Genomic DNA, 17919 nt, shown 5'->3' on the forward strand with positions numbered 1-17919 from the left:
CAGGATCTGACAATTTTTTATTCCAAGAAACACTCAGCATGCAGGTAATGCTTCTGGAAAACACTAAGGCCTTATTTTCTCACTTGTGCGCAGAGGATATATTGTTTGAATTGGGGTGAATGGTAGGTCTGTTAGTGAGTTGCTGTGCAGCAGCAGCGCCTCTGTTCCAGCAGCCTCTGCCTCACAGTGACCACATCATTTACATGGAAGTGTAAAGCTCTTGCTGTATTACTGAATGTATGGTGGAGGATTTCTGAATTTAATCATCTCTGTTTTCCTGCTCTGCTTTATTTAAAACCTGCACGTTCCTTTCATTTTACTGTTAGCGGTGTTTGAAAGCTCACAAATGGAATGTGCTTGGAATGTGCTTCTTGCCTCCCTCTGCTCTACAGGAAGTTTGATTAAAGGGTTTTGGCTTTTCAGATGTTAGTTAAATGGACAAACTAGTGTCAGAAAAGTATTTCCCTATTCTGTTGCTGTCACAAATATAGAAAATTCAGTTGTAAAAATTCCGTGTGCAATTTGGAGGGCAGTTAATTGCGCATGTTAACTGTGACTACAGTACATAGTGTCTCATCACGTGTCGGTACAGTTGGCAAGCAAGTCTCAGCGCCACAGTGCGGCTCCTGTGCTGACCGTGTGTGACTCCTGAGGCCAGCGGATAAAAACCATGGAAAGGGAAAACTCCTTTACTACAAGGCAATCCATTAGTGGGATCTGAGGTATCGCAGGATTATAATAGTGGCTCAAGAAATAGCCAAATGAAGCCTGATCTAACATGCATTATTATGGAAAGCCTGTGGTTTAGAACCCGAGTTATTTCTGGCACTATGCAAATGTCTTTTGAGACAACCTGACTCTGAGGACCTTCCGCTCAAAGGGACTGATGATATACACACTTGCACATCCTTTCCTTTATTACCACATTGTTCTCTTGAAATGAGTTTAAATTTTTATAGGCTCTGTGCAGCAGGTAAAAAAACACAGTCGGTGTTTTAGTAAACAGCAAATGATATTATGTTTGTATAATCATTTATTACGCAATCCTCAGTTTATACTTCTGCAATTTTTAGTGTTTTACATCACTATTCCCTTTGTAAACCTGGAAATTATCTAAAAGTACTCTGTTATTCATTTGGTATTGCGGAGGGAGACACTACTGACCAAATAGTTTTAAGCAGCTGGTAGTGGTTGATTTATTGTGCTTTATTTTGTAATAATTACCAGAGTTTTGTTCATGTTTGAGGGTAGCAATGTGGGTCCTGACTCATTCACGTCATGGGACTTCCATTGATCTGTTTTACTTTCTTGCAATTTGGAGCCAATTTCGTGTCTCATTTGCGAGGCTTATGCTGTTACGTTCTGTGTTCATCTGACTCGACGCAACTCTTGACCCAGTTGTCCACTTTAATTTGGTGGAGGTCACTGACTGGGAGAAGGAGAGGAATGAAGGTGGAAGTTCATGGAAGGAACTGTGCGAAAACATAATTTTGTTAATTGTATTAACAATCAATGAACTGTAAACATGAGGGACCAGCTAATATTTTTAAAATCCTGAGCTTTGAAGCAAATATCGTCTCTTACATACAAATTAAGAATTTCCATAGCCTTTAGAAAACATCCTGTGAGTGATTCTTAAAGCTTGAGCTTTAAGTGTGTGCTTAGTAACCTGGAAATGAGAGAAGATTTGTGGCTTTTGTGGGTCTGTGTTGTGAAGACAAAGGTTCTTCTTACAAACCAGAATAACTGTAAAGTTCGGAAGTGTGGCTACGTTGTTAGGAGCTTACGGAATGTGTGAGTTTGACAGTGTTCAAGAATCAATAGTTTTATCACTATTACTAAAATTGTAACCTGAGAAGGATCAAATATCAGGTAAAAATTTGTTTGTACTGTATTATTTTGCATTTTACCTTGTGATACAAGGTTCCTAAAACTTTCTGTCACATAAGGAACCAGGTAAAATTGAGCATTACAATGGTGCAGCCCAGTTTTTCATCTGATTTGCTCTAGTATAAATACAGCTAGTGGACAATTTCGGAATTAAGAAAATATAAAAAAGACAATAAGATCATTCACTTGCATTGAAGACAATTTATATCATAACAGCTTCTGAGCACCTTGGAAATGCTGAGTCTGCATTGTTTCCTTGCTGATTTCATAGAAAATGGTTGCCCTGAGTATTTGGTTTACGTTATTGGTATTACTGGTCAAACTAATTTCTCTTAAGAAACTTAATCTATCATAATATCTTTAAATTGAGACTCTCTGTATGTTGTTATGGTCCATATATCGAAGATGAAACATGGCCCGAACAGCTTACAGTCCTTGTTCTAATGAGTAAAATAAACTAACACACATTTAGGTATTTTTTCCTAATACAATATAAAAGACTAGAAGTGTAGAATAAAGCCAAGTGTAAGGCAGGGTAGTAGTTTCTGTTTGTATAAATGTCACATCACAAGACTTTATGACCAGTGTCTCTTCTCTTATCAGGGTGCTGTCACCTAGAGTACAAGTGTTAAAAGAGGATGAGGCCAGGGAAGAAATCCAAAGAAATCACTCTTCCTGGTAATGTTATTGTCTACAGCAACCAGCAATGAGTGTGAGCTAACATACCCGTAAACGTAGTGCATGATATCAGAGCGTGGTAAGGGTGATCTTCAGGCTTGTACGGTATCTCATGACACTAACTCAGATAATGTAAGTTGTAGGTGTTTGCATCAGTTTCTAAATTTTGACATTGCACGACCTTTGCTAAGATTGAAAAATGAGGGCTTTGAGCCCACTTTCTGAACTACTGCTGCCCAATCTCCATAACCACTTTTCATTTCCGTCCTGCAGCCGAGCGAAAGATGTAACCATGCCAGCGAAGCTTCCAGTGAATTTCTTCTCCACGACATCTCCAGTCATTGATCTTTTTCGGGGACAATTGGACTATGCAGATCACCTTCGTCAGGATGCAGAAGTTGTGCTATATTTCTTTTATGCGCCATGGTGTGGCCAGTCCATTGCAGCAAGAGAAGAAATAGAACACGTGGCCAGCAGGTTGTCAGACCAGGTAACTCTAGAGAATATATGAATCTTAAACATGACCTGATAGGTTTTTAATCTCTAAACCAACGCTGGTTTCTGTCATCCCATGGGAACCAGTAGGACTTGAATGCTCACGCTAGGATAACTCAGCCAGTCATCTTAATTTTAATTTCACATACAGAGTGTTAGAATAAATGGAGAAAACCCATGATTCCTGCTTAGTTGTCTGTTATTTCTGCTCCTGAATGGGAAACTCTGCAAGTTTCTTCTTGTAAAATGTTCTCGGATTTATTCACCTCCTTTCAGACTGAAATTTAAGGGAGTTGCCTGAGTATTTGGTTTACGTTATTGGTGTTACTGGTCAAACTAATTTCTCTTAAGAAACTTAGTCTATCATAATATCTTTAAATTGAGACTCTCTGTATGTTGTTATGGTCCATATATTGAAGACGAAACAGTTCCAGGGTCCTTGGAGACACTGGTAATCAGATAAGCTAATCAGACAGCAGCTATAGCACTGCTTTCCAGCAGTTGGTTACCTGGGAACACTTTACAAGTCCTAAACCTCTGCTCACTGAGCTCCACTCTGCAGAAAAAGTAGTTAATATGGATCATGACTAAGTTAGTAAATTTGAAATATTTCGATTAGGAAGCTTAAAAACTAGAAAGAAAAGTGACCAAAAGGTCAAAAGTCTTGTGTGATAGAATTCAGAGAGGCAGAAATTGAATACTGAGTTGCAAAAACGCTGCAAGTAGCAGATAGAACAGCTTAGGAAAAGCACAAGTTAGAGAAGGTCACAGTAATGTACTTTGTTTACTTTGTTAGCTGTGAATTTTCACCCGCTCTGCAGGTGCTGTTTGTGGCTGTAAATTGCTGGTGGAACCAGGGAAAATGCAGGAAGCAGAAGCATTTCTTTTATTTTCCTGTGATACACTTATACCATCGGAGGTAGGATTTCACACCTGCAGTCTGGGGGTTTTGTTATTGTTTTGGGAAACAGAGAGATTGTATAAAATGTTGAATTTTGAAAACGTTCTATTTATGGCTATAGTAAATAGTCATAGATGAGGAGATTCTGGGTGAAGTTCATCCCTATGCTATTGAATGTCAAGAAAGGCTGTAAATGTGACTTAAATGACATGCTACTCAATTCTTTGTCCTTACGGAAATTTTCTTTTGCCCGTGCATCTCCTGGAAGTTCTGCCTCTAATGAGAAGCAAGTAATTCAGATTTCTGTATTAATTGCAGTTGTCTGCTTGCTCTGTGGATGGATTATATCAGCTGGTCCTTATTTGATGCAGCAACAACGTGTTTATGGATTATTGAATTCAGTGGAATTTAAGTGCATATTTAAATGGCACTATGTACTGAAGACTTTCTTCTAAATTTGAACTTTACGCTCACTTTTTTATGCTCCAAATGTTGAGGTGCCATTGTATAACATTTTATATAATCTCACTTTTGTTTTTTAGTATTTGTGTTTATTATCCTTTTTTTTTTTTCTCTCTCTGTGTGGAGCAGAAGGTAAGAAAACACACCATAGAGCTGGATGCTGTGTAGTATATAACTTGCATTTTACTTGTATACCCTAATTTTGAACTGCAGCTCTTCCATTACAGAGGCTGATTCTGGTTTTTGGGAGGGATTTATGTATTGAGGAGGAAAAATCCCTGTCTTTGTCAGCTGAACTTGGAACAGATACAGATGACACTGGCATAATTCAAACTGTAATAAAAACAATCCCACTTGGGTGTACATTGCATTAAACTTATTTACACATTAGATGGATACACTTTGATATTATCAGTAACCTTAAACAGAGTTGCAAGGAGATGAGATGTGAATTCATATAGATACTTGATAAAACCCCAAAGGGCAATCCGCCCCTCATGCCTGAGATATTAAACCTCAGGCGTCATGTACTGGGCACATGCCACGTTGAAGCAGAGCATGTAGACACAGGTTTGTAAAAGCCAGCATAGAATTTAAAATCATCTACTGGGCACTAGAAGACCACTTCCAAGCATCTGAATATAGGTGTATCAGTGTGAGTTTGATACTTTTCAGAGTGTCTGTGAGCATAAAGTATATTAAAAGATATATCGCATTAAATTATTAAGTGGGAATGGACTAATTCCTCATGATTTTTGTGTTTGGTTTCATTTGGACTGTGATGCTTTGTCCAACCTAATGATAAGAAATCAGATACAGGATTTCAAGGGGATGAAGGAGAATAATCTCTGGAAATCGCATCCACAAGGCCCAGCCTGCCTTCTGTTTTAGCACCGCTTAATGTGGTGTGAACTGTTGGATCAGCTGGATCTGTGGACTGAGTGTTCATCAGTGGCCTGACGGGAAAGTCCCTGCTTTATTGGGTGCTACTTATAAAAGTCTTCTGTTAAAATACTGCACCTTTTCAGGTTGATACTGTTTGAACTTTGTAAAGATTTGAAAAAATCAAGTGAAAATAGTGGCATTTTTCAGATCTCCATTTTCAGGTCACTTTGGACAAAGCAGAAAGTTACATGTATGATCTTATAATCCATACCTGCATTTTACCAGCTGCTTTAATGGGACTGGGAGGAGGTCTCTGTCCCTTCGTCCCCAGCAACACGCTGCATCTGCCCATAGGTGCTGCCTTAGAGTCGCTGCAATTTCAGCTCCTCCATCAGTCACAGAAGCCACTGCTAATTAACCCAGGGAGCAGTTCCCTGGAAGCTGAGTCTGTGTAATTCCCTCCCGGGGGTGGCAGAGATAGGACTCTACTGCTAATTTAAGTCTTAATGTTTTATTATTTTTTTTGGTACTAGTTTTGGACCAATTGAATACAAAGGCCCTATGAGTGCTGTTTATATTGAAAAGTTTGTTCGCCGGGTGATGACACCACTACTCTACATCTCGTCTCGATCAAAATTACTAGATTTCCTCTCAAATTATGAGGTACTTGTCTCTCTTCTCTAGCTTTACCACTGTGGTTCAGAAAGAGTTTGACTTGTTTCACAATTAAAATTGATCTGCTCCAAAATACCAGTTTTATTTTCAGGATCCTGAAGTCAGTGCCCTGTAAATTTGTTAAAATCATAAAAATATGAAATGACAAATTCATAATGTTGGTTCCCTGTATAGTGACTCTTATGATTTAGCGATGCTTTTAATTTACAGTGCTTTCGTATGTAGAGACAACAATCAAAGTTGTTACCTCAGCAAAAAGTTACGGAAGAACAAGAAATAAGGGAGAAATCTGTTCACAGAAATCCCGCAGTATAAGTTGGGAAAGCATTTGAGAAATATATAACCATTACTTTAGTTTTTAAAGGAATATTAAACCTTCCTGATAAGTAAAAACAAATGTGAAATCAGTTGAAATAACAGCTCCTAACCAATTTGATTACTGTCACTTCATAATTTCAATCATTGTGTTTTATTAATTTCCAGTCTGTTGTGTTCAGAGGTGCCAGGATTGGTGGCAATACTAGTGGATTAATGTCTTCCGATTAGACAAAGTGCACTTAGCACAGAACCATTTATAATCCCTTTGTTACTGTTCGTTTCTGTAGTGCACAATGGAGAAATGCCGTAATTTTCCTAAACCTCGGGCTATTAGAGCAGAACAGAAAACCTGATCAACAAATGGATGCAGGTGGTGCTAGTAGGGGCCAAAACACAGGAGGGGCTTCAAGCAGAGTTCTCTTGGAACTGGTGCGTGTTCCGAGGGCTGGTGCAGGGGCAGGATGGAGCCGTTTGGTGGGAGCCGAAGGGGCCGCACTCCGACCATCCCCACGCGCAGGTGCTGCTCACGCTCCGGTTTATCCCCCAGTTTAGTTTTAGTGTTTTAAGTGGGGACTGGGAGTCAGGAGTGGTGAGTTGTGTGTCTGTCTCTGATGCTGTGATCACAAACAACTGTGTTGTCCTTTTCACTGCTTCAGTTTTCCCATTCTAAACCTCTTTTTTTTTTTGCCTCCTATAGAGATTTGAAAACAGCTGTGCTTGGTTTTTTGTCTGTGGTAGATGAATTATTTCTTGATAGGCTGCAAAACGTAACTGGGTAGTGTCATTGAGCATAAATTTGCTTTACAGTAGGAGGTGCACTTCCATTGGGAAAGGACTAAGAGAAAAGACAAATGGAGGGGGCGAACCAGAAAATATTTTTTAAAATACTGCTTAGCAAATGAACAGATATTTTTAATTCTGTGTTCAAACTTCCCCCTTCCTGTTTTTCAAATTCTGTGGCTCTAAATGCCCAATCTCTGTTTACATTTAGCATTTTTTCGTTCTTTTTCCTGAAATGGACTAAGAATATAATCGTGGAACCACAGAACGTCAGGGGTTGGAAAGGACCTGGACAGCTCATCCAGTGCAATCTCCCCATGGAGCAGGAACACCCAGATGAGGTTACACAGGAAGGTGTCCAGACGGGTTGGAATGTCTGCACAGAAGGAGACTCCACAACCCCCTGGGCAGCCTGGGCCAGGCTCTGCCACCCTCACCCCAAACAAGTTTCTTCTCCTCTTTCAGTGGAACCTTCTGTGTTCCAGTTTGAACCCACTGCCCCTTGTCCTGTCACTGGTTGTCACCCAGAAGGGCCTGGCTCCATCCTCCTGACACTTTATATATCTGTATATATCTTTATATATCTGTAAACATTAATGAGGTCACCCCTCAGTGTCCTCTTGTCCAGCTCCAGAGCCCCAGCTCCCTCAGCCTTTCCTCACACGGGAGATGCTCCACTCCCTTCAGCATCTTGGTGGCTGCGCTGGACTCTCTCCAGCAGTTCCCTGTCCTGCTGGAACTGAGGGGCCACAACTGGACACCATATTGCAGGTGTGGTCTCCCCAGGGCAGAGCAGAGGGGCAGGAGAACCTCTCTGACCTACTGACCACCCCCTTCTAACCCACCCCAGGTACCACTGGCTTCCTGGCCACAAGGGCCCAGTGCTGGCTCATGGTCATAATAGGGTCTGGTCTGTCCTGCTGCCCCACAGCTGTTTAAGGCTGAGGTTGTTTCCCAGGCTGTGGCACTAGGTGCTCAGTGTCTCGCCTCTGTAAAGCTGAACAAGAGAGGGAGAAGGGGATACAAAAATAGCAGCCAGCTCATGCAGCGAGATGTGTTCAGAGAACATGGCCTTGGCCAGTGCACGTCCAGGTGAGTGCGAGAAGAAAAGCAACTGCTGAGTGATGAGGAGCTGGGATGCAGAGAAGACCTAAGAAAAGAATTGGATATGAAGAGGGAAACAGATACAGGCACAAAGGAGAAGTCAGTTTTAAACCAGAAAGAAACACAGTGTTTCATCATTTTAAGCAGTTAGAAATGTGAACATTTTCTAATGTTTGCCATGCAACTTGATGAACTTTATATTATTTGTAGGAGAAGTTACAACCGAGGGAGCGACTTCTTTGTTTAAGTTGGCAAGTTTGAGGAGTGGAGCAGGTTACAGGGGTGCGTGCATGGCACACACTAATTGCTATTGTGAGAGCCTTGGCTAGTGTCTCCCTGGAATTCTTGATCTTTTATATGTTAAAAATGTTAATTTTTAGCAGAAGGGAAAGGAGAAAAGACTGTAAAGGATAGAACATTATGCATATTGACCACTGGCTGCTGCTTGATCAGGTTTTTTCTGATTTTCTTCATTGAAAAAATAATTCATTTGAAGCTCAGAATATTTTCTGAAAGATTTGTCACCTTCATTGTGTCATTTTCAGTCCTGTGTTCTGCTAGGAAACGGGTTCCGCAAACTTCTGCTAGGGCTATTTACTTTTGACGGAAAATGTCAGTAGGAAGGAACCCCTTTGCAGCTGATCCGTTCTGTTCCTTCACCACTTCGTTCTACTCTGTGCCAGGGCCTCCCGTATTGAGGAAGCAGTAGGTGGCAGAGGAGTTGCCTGTCACTCACTTTTTGTCCTCATTGTTTTGTTTCGCTGTCCAAGGATGGCACTATGCGTAATCTGGAGCATGCGATATGTTTGTAAGTAGGTGAGTGGTTCCTTTGCAGGGCATCATCTCAGCACATTTTTCCATGCTTAAAAGAGCTCCTGCACCCTCCTTCTCTTGTTTCCAGAGTATTTTGTTGTTGCCTGTCAGTTTACAGATTGCTAGGACTTCAAGCCCATAGATACCCTTTTCCGTCTAGTCTGTGAAGCTTTTGGTGCTTTAATCTTCTGTTCGAATTCCCATTGGCAGCTTTTGGCAGAAAAAGCATCTAGCAAAGAAAACCAGGAGCTCTGCTCACACTTAGTGGGATATTGAAATCCATTATAACACGTTAGCATGCACAAAATAAGGAGTGCTGTAAAAGTACCGAGATAAACAGTCAAAGCTTTGTTTTTTTAGTTGAACTGCACGAAGAGTTACTGAAATCTAGCAGCATGATCTCTTGTGTTCAAATGAAATACTGATGAACAGAATCCAGCTACATGTGAGAGCACTTGTTTTTAGTTATGTGCTGGTATGTCCATTTTTCAGCCACATTATGGCTGTCGTGAGGTGGTGTATTGTGCTGTATTGACCTCACAAAAGGGCGCTCAAACCACATGAAAAAATTGTGAAGACTCGAAAGCTGAGAAGATTCAGCTTCTGCATTTTTTTACGTGTGAGTTTTGTAGTTTGGATTTTTTTGTGGTTTGGGTTTTTTTTGTGCCTTTTAATTTAATTTTTTTTTTGTGGAAGTATACTAGTGCAAAACTAGAACTGGATAAGAATTAGAATTGAAGTTTTGAGAGCAAGGGGAAAAATCCCCTTTGGAAAGCAATTAAAATCTTGGAATGTATAGAAAGATTTAAATGACATCAAGAGAAATTTACGAAGTTCCTGCCATAACTCCAGGTGCCTGGAAGTACCTATAATCAGACTTCTTTTATGTTCGTAACTGCAGAGATGTAATAGCTCCATTTTAATCCACACTGGCATGTCTCGTGTCTCATCTGACTAGCCCGGCTACTAGAAACGGCCTCGTCCTTCTGAGGCGCAGAGAAGGAAAATGTGCGGCTTCTCTAGTTAGACAGAAAGCTTTATTCACTTACGAAAACACGGGATGTGCCTGGTGACCTCATAACTTCCTGGCCTGAGGAGAGGAGGCACCGTCAGGTACCACAGGTGCATTGGACTTCACAGTTACTCTTGTGTGGGCGCTCTGGTGCGCGTGTTAACCGGGAACGTGAGGGTTTGCATTCAGTTCTGGATGCACAATGTTTATAACATTGTTAGAAAATGAACAGATTAATACGTTTAAGTAATGTAATATCAATTAACAGTTTCTTCTCTGCATGTCTATGGTATAGAATTAGTGGTGTGTAATACTGGTTCTTCTGGTCCCCAGAGATAACATGTTCCTTTCCTCTTGCTGTTTTCTTTCTTGTGTTCACAGATGAAGTGAGGCAGGAATTGCCTGCCAGCACACACCTGATATTTTGAAAAAGTAATAAAAATCTCCCTTATCTCAATGCAATATAGCCAAAACATAAATATAAATAAATACAAATCGGGATAGAAATAACGGCGTAGTAAAAGCGTTTATCTATTTGTAAAAGCTAATCAGTAGCTGTGGGGCTTTTTCAGTTCTCCGTCCACATTACTTCACATTTGTTGGCTTTGAAATTTCAGAGCTCTTTCATCACATAGTCATTTAATAGTGTCTTCCGAGTCAGCTGTAGTTTCAGTGATTCCCAATGACCTTTGCACATGTTGTTCCTCACCTTTCTCTCCCTTTTCTAAAGTGTTCATAGAAATGTTGAACTACATGAGCAGCAGTACACATCCCAGCTGGCTGTCTTTGTGGAGGACCAATGATTTCTACCCATAGTTTTCACTTTTCTACTCATCTTGAAAAGAACCTTCCATGTTATTCCTTATCACCTTAGTTTCTTGCAGTGTGTTTGTTAACTTCTTGTGGGCTTTTGGGGAATTCCAGTATGCTGCATTGAGTAGATCAGTCATCTGCACACTTGCTCCTTCCTTCAAAGATAGTAATAAAAGCTTGATAGTAATAAAACCATTGCTGGCTCTTCTCCAATTAAAATTACTCACCTGAAGATCTCTATTCATTCTTAAAGTTACTGTGAACCTGCTGATCTGTAATTGTTGAGACTCTTGTCAAGTCTGTTATTTGATTTAATTGGCATCACACATCACTTTCCATTCCTCTGATGTAGACACGAAGCAAGAAATAGGCTACGCTACAATTAAAGATTTTTGTATTTCGATCTATGAGTTTCATTAGGAGAAGGTGCTAATGACCGTTCACTACTGACATCACTAGGTTTGTTCACTTGCTTTGAGACAGATCCTGAAAATTGTTTTATGGAAAGAACAACTCCAGTCTAGCGACGCCAACACTCCTGATATGGTGTCTTTAAACTATCCTTGTGTCACATTCCAGTATTTTATCCGCCCACTTTATGCATTAGCAAGGTAAATCCTGTTCAAGTGATTATTCCTAACTGCCTGTGTGAAGGTAATTAACCATAATCCCATACAGATGGTTGCATGGAAGCAGCTGTTGGTCCTTTACAGCTTGGACGTAGGTGCCACATCAGCCGCATGCAGGTGCCGCAGTTACTGGTGGTTTGGAGGTTCTTACGTGCAAGGGAGTGGGAGTTGCTGCCATTGAGCTCCTCTCAGCACACTTGGGTTCTGAACTAGGAACTATTTACATGGAGAGATCTCTTCTGTAAGACTTGAATATCACTTGCTGGAGCAAGATTCCTTGTGAATTTTATGGCACCTAGAAGTGTTCAGTTTTGTTAAAATGAGCAGAGTGGTTTGTATTAGCAAATGGATCTCTTCTGATGGACAACAGGAAAATTTGCATGGTACTTTAGAAAAGAAACACAGCATTTTAGACATTCTTCTCATGTATAATTGCAGCCTGTAACAAGGAGGAAATTTTAATTATGATCATTAAAAGGACATTAATTAACCAGGTTAATGATCAGGCATATAGCATTATGTATTCTTTCCACTACATTTTTCTCTTATTGAAAAAGCGTTTTCCAAAAATGTCTCATGGAAACATCTTGTTCTTCATGATCTGAAAGTCTCAGGCTGCTGTGAGTGTACAACAGGACTGGCAGAATCACAACATCACCTTTGGGAATCAACTTCATAAAGGTTTCTAGATCTCACTTTTTCTTGTCACATTTTACTGGCACTTTTGACTCTTCTTCCATTCAGAATTTGGTGCCATGAGTTTGTTTTGTACAGTAACAGGATTCAACAATGGTCCTAGGAAATGGGGAACTAAAATCTTGGTCGTCTTATCTGTCTCCTTACTTTGGTTCACTTGAATGCTTTGCAAGCTTTTACCAGAGATTGTTTCTCTTTATTGTCTTAATGTGGCACTCGGAGAAAAACATGAACACTGATTACTAACCTGTTCATTGTTGAAAAAAGGATGAGTGCCATGATTTTGCTGTATTATTTCAGTTTTATTTACATTTTTATTTCCTTCTTTACAATTGTTATTGCAGAAGTTTCACTAATTGCTTGTGTCTCATTTTTATCCTTGAAAATTGTCTTGGAGTACCTCATAAGGAATGCTTGTGAACAAGGATCTTGTGTTTAGCATTCATTCATGACGAATAATTCCTTCCTAGAAATAATAGGTCATTAGTTGGAATGGATAATGTTGTTATAAGTTAACATCTTGAGATTGCTAATCAGCTGAAGTAGCTCAATTCATCTGGCTGGTATGAATAACTGAGTTCATAGCACTGATGACAGTACCAGGCAAAATATGTGTTCATTTTTTAAAAAATCAGTTAAAAATGTTATATGTAAATCTCAGCAAAAATATAAAGCGGAATGCCAAATGAAAATACTTGCGTGGGAATATATTTGCCACACAGATGGATGATGGGTGAGTCTGAAATCTTCTGTTCTGCAGCAGTCCCTGAGTGCTCTTGTTTTGTGTGGAACTGGGAAATAAAGAACAGAAAATAACCAAATTCCATCACTTAATCCGCCCTCAAAGTTTATTAAACCAATTTGAGCCATGTATTAAAACCCATAATTAATAATATTTTTAAATGGATTATATTTTCCAAAATTTAAACCCGAAACTTAATTGAGATTTTGGAACAAGAGGAGTCTAAAGACCGTGCACCTCTCTGTTCCAAGTCAGCTTCTCCCAGATTTTCTTCTGGAATTTGATGTGAAGCCATTCCGGCTCCATAGTTGATAAAGCCAATAGGCATATATAGGGACGAGTCCTTTAAATCGGGCAATTTGAGGAACTTCCTGGGTATGCAGGTGGGATATGGGGCTCTTTCAGGATTTTTGTGCAGCTGGTCTCTGACTCCTGCAGGATATACTGCACGAATTTACAATGAGCGATAGCTCAACGGTGGCATGATCTTGACAATTCAATTATTTACACACAAAATCTGTGAGTTCACATGTAGCTGCTAATTCTGTGCAACATAGCGAACAATTGAAGTGCTACAGTTTAAGTTACTTATACTCTGAAAAATTATATTTGATATTCCAGTTCTAAAAGAAATATTTATGATGCTTATGGTTCTTATGTTGGTGCTGGAACTGTCTCTGAAATATTTGCAAAGGAAATATTAATTGTTTGTAGTGAACTTTAATATGGGAAATATGCGGTTTGAAACTTACACATCTTCAGCCATAAAATCCCGTTCTCATATGTAGCTTTTGAATGACAGCTTCAGAACTGATTTCTATTCAGTCTTTCAATAAAGTTTTTATTGCAGCATAAAGTACCTGTTCTTCAGTAAACATCGTCTTTTTAAAATCTGTTGTGTTTTACTGTAGACAAATAATTGCTGTGCCCCATATATTTATACTTGAGAAGAACTAATTAACTCTAATTCTTATTATTTCAGCCTGGAGTTCTTGGCTATTTTGAGTTCAATGCTTCACCTCAACCCCCTGGTTATTTGACATTCTTCACATCAGCACTACATTCATTAAAGAAAGGTAAAAGCTCCATTTTCATTATTTTAGTCATATGTGAATGAGTTATATATTGGGTCTTAAGTAGGTTTTTTTTTTTGCAATATTTTGTAACTCGGGAATTATTCCCTTTTGAGTGTTCCTTGATGTTGATGTAGTTATGAGACTGTTATTACAGTCAGGTTCGGGGGCATTGGGATGAACTTGTCTTTGTTGATCACAGTCACTAAATATTGACCAAGCACTTTCCTGGATGGAGTTACAGAGCTGGTACGAGGTGGTATGATGGAAAGGGCTTTGTGCCCCTGTTGTTTTGCATTAATAATCTAAAATACAAAACCTCTTCCATTTACACATGCAAACTTTGCATATCTTTAATAACTTTTTCCCAGGTCGTAAATTCTGGATAGAATGTGTGTAAGGTTAAGATTAGCACATTTTATGGATATTTCTTCCTGTCATCAAGTGAAGGACATTGATGGCATTATCCTGATTTTTACTGTGCCACTGACTTGGTATATGATACAGAGCCTGTTCTCTTACGTTTTTTTCAGTAATTTCCCTGTTTATACGTTGGGGCAGTTCTTTGCAACATAGAGATGAGAAGCATACAATTGTGTGTACATATTTATAAATATAGAACTACTATAAAATGTATTTGCATAGTATATATTTACTGTAAATGTTAATCACTTAAACTGTCAATGTTCATACCTTTTTCTTATATCTATATCTTATGTCGGGTTTTGAGATGTCATAGCGCATAGCGAGGTGCATCTGTGATACCAGATTCTATGTTTAATAAGCAAAACAAGAAATTAGACGGTTTAGGTTAACATGCCCTATACATTGTGTGCTGAAGGAAAACATGTTTGTTCTTGTTGCCTGCTCTTGTCACCTTCCTTCTGCCTCAGTCACCAGTGTTGGCAAATGCTGATCAGTAAGATTCTGTGCCTTTACAGAATCACAGAATGGACTGGGTTGGCAGAGACCTCAGAGATCATCCAGTCCAACCCTTAGTCCAGCTCCAGTCCATTCACTAGATCATGGCACTAAGTGCCATGGCCAATCTCAGTTTAAAAACCTCCAGGGCCGGTGAGTCCAGCACCTCCCTGGGCAGCCATTCCAATGCCTGACCACTCTCTGCACAGAATTGCTTTCTAATCTCCAGCCTCAATTTCCCCTGGCAGAGTTGAAGCCCATGGCCCCTTGTCCTATTGCTGATGCCTGGGAGAAGAGCCCAATCCCCACCTGGCTAGAACTGCCCTTCAGGTAGTTCTAGAGAGTGCTGAGCTCACCTCTGAGCCTCCTCTTCTCCAGACTAAACAAGCCCAGCTCCCTCAGCCTCCCCCCATAGGGCTTGTGCTCAAGTCCCTTCCCCAGTCTTGTTGCTCTTCTCTGGACCCGCTCCAGCACTTCCATCTCTTTCCTGACCTGAGGGGCACAGAACTGAACACAATACTCCAGGTGTGGCCTCCCCAGTGCAGAGCACAGGGGAAGGGTCACTGCCCTTGTCCTGCTGACCACGCTGGTTTGAATACAGGACAGGATCCCATTGGCCTTCTTGGCCACCTGGGCACACTGTTGGTTCATGTTGAGCTTCCTGTCCATTAGTCCCCCCAGGTCCATTTCTGCCTGACTGCTCTGCAGCCACTCTGTGCCCAGCCTGGAGCGCTGCAGGGGGTTGTTGTGGCCAAAGTGCAGCACCCGGCACTTGGCCTTGTTGAACTTCAGCCCATTGGAATCAGCCCACTTTTCCAGTCCATGCAGTTCCCTCTGCAGACCCTCCTGCCTTCCAGCAGGTTGACACACCCTCCCAACTCGGTGTCATCAGCAAATTTGCTGATGATGGTCTCAATCCCCTCATCTGAATCTTCAATCAAGATGTTAAACGGGACTGGACCCTACACTGACCCCTGGGGGACACCACTAGTGACTGGCCACCAGCTAGCAGTGTTGTGTATTTTGGTTTGAAGGTGTTCTAAGGCTTTCAGGAGAGAAGTCAAGTGTGTATAACTGCATTTAAAAACTGAAAATTTGCCCTTTCAGATTACCTTGGGACAATACGCTTTGGAGTGATCACAGATAAACGCGTTGCAGAGGAGATCTCGCTGGTGCGTTCAGGCAGCGTGTATTTGCACAGACATGTCAACACATCTCTCGTGAGTATTGAATTTACGTTGTGGTGACTCTGAGACAGCACATGGAGATTGAAGCTCTGTCCTTGTAGTCCATGAATAAGCGTCTCATGGAGCTTTAGGATACATGATATTTAAGCACAGTATTTTTGTGCAGTAAAGTACATGTCCATTCTACCAGTCAGCGGCTGTTCTAAACGATAGCTTAGACCCAGCTTGATTGTTTCTATCAAAACAAACCACAAAAAACCCGAGCACCTCAGACATGACTGCACAAAGCCTTTTTCCGAAGTTTCTACCTCTTTCATGGGTCAGAATTAGAAGGCTATGGACAAAAAGATTTTCTGTTGAGCTGGTAGGAATAGTGAAAACTTGCATTTTGGTTTAAAAGTATGACATTACACTGATTAGGAAAATCATGCAAATTGAATTAATTAAAAATTTGTAATATGTGCCTCAGTTTTGTAAGACTAAGACTGAAAATAACAACTTTCAGATTGGCTATTTGGCGTGGAGACCTTATCTGTCCACACTAGTACCATGAGTGGAAGCTCTGTGAGGATGAAATAACATGTATTTTGTTCAGTTGAGACTAGGGAAAACATGGATTTCCCAGGTTCAATTACTGGTAAATACATAAAACTACTTTTGTCTGTGCAAATGAATTAAGATAAACTTAATTTATTAAAATTACCATAGAAGCTGTGAGCACTTTATATCACGCATTTCTTTTCCCTGCATTCAGTAATAAGAAATATCAGTTTTAAATGCGGTTTCTAGATGTTGGGGTCTTAAAAGACTAATTTAAAATGAGTTAATATTGAGTGGTGGGAAAAAGTTTTCTAATATGCCATTAAACAAGATATGTGATGGTACCAACTTAGAGACTGAGCTCTTATAAGGAAAATTTATACTTGCAAGAAAAGTAAAGATTGTAAAAATGTAGTAAAAGAAAGGGGAGTTTCCCTGGTAGAATACTTTTTACATGAAAGATTGTGTGTTAGTATGATCCGATGAACATTTCGAAAGACTTCTCAAAAGGAAAGGGTCTATGTAATGCTGAAGTTTGCTGAATAGTGTCATTAAATTTAGGAGGAGAGTTCCAAGCATGCCATATTTGAGAACTTCAGGCATTACTAAGCCTAGTGAGGACAAATAATTCTTTTTTCCCCCTTGAAGATCTATCCGAATGACATCATGAACTACACTGCTGAGAACATTTGCAAGTGGGCGCTAGAAAACCGAGAGATGCTCATACGCTGGCTGAGACCACATGGTGGAAAAAGCCTTCTTCTGAACAACGAGCTGAAGAAAGGACCAGCACTTCTCATATTTCTACCTTACAATCCCTTAGCAGAAATTCATCCTCTTTTAGATGAAGTAAGTGAAATAATTATTCTTTTACTTCACAACTACTAGAACTTGAGAGCTGTAGTCAGGGTTTTGAGCTCTGTTGTGACAGGTACCTCATTTTATTTCACTATTCCAAGTATTCGGTTTTGTTTAAAAACATTTTCTCAAGCCATATTACCACAACTCCCTTAAGGGATTTGCACCTCACACAATGTGCCTTTGTCTCATGTCAACAGTTGTTTAGGACAAGCACCCAGCTCCGTTCCTTGGGTTCCCTGTGTGGTGAGTGCTGTGTGAGAGATAGTGATCTCTGGTCTTCTGTCCTAGCTGACATGGCTCAAATGAAAGAGCAAGAATGAGGCCTGTATCCAGTGCAGTGCCCCAGGGGACAGTGCTGGGGCCGGTGTTATTCAATATATTCATCAATGATTAGGACGAGGGAATAGAGTGACTGTCAGCAAATTTGCTGATGACACCAAGCTG

The 17919-nt window shown here is 40.3% G+C and overlaps 1 protein-coding gene across 1 annotated transcript in view; it reads left to right on the forward strand.

Moving 5' to 3' along the window:
- TXNDC11 (thioredoxin domain containing 11) overlaps positions 1–17919 on the forward strand; it is a 32556-nt gene that overhangs the window by 1246 nt on the left and 13391 nt on the right. Inside the window, exons 2-8 of the mRNA XM_080354289.1 lie at positions 2494–2568; positions 2842–3058; positions 3885–3982; positions 5845–5974; positions 13876–13969; positions 15995–16107; positions 17263–17463. Coding sequence (XP_080210415.1) covers positions 2494–2568; positions 2842–3058; positions 3885–3982; positions 5845–5974; positions 13876–13969; positions 15995–16107; positions 17263–17463 — 928 coding nt within the window. The remainder of the gene's footprint in view (positions 1–2493; positions 2569–2841; positions 3059–3884; positions 3983–5844; positions 5975–13875; positions 13970–15994; positions 16108–17262; positions 17464–17919) is intronic.

This window comes from Nesoenas mayeri (assembly GCF_963082525.1).
Source record: "Nesoenas mayeri genome assembly, chromosome: 15".
Taxonomy (NCBI): Eukaryota; Metazoa; Chordata; class Aves; order Columbiformes; family Columbidae; genus Nesoenas; species Nesoenas mayeri.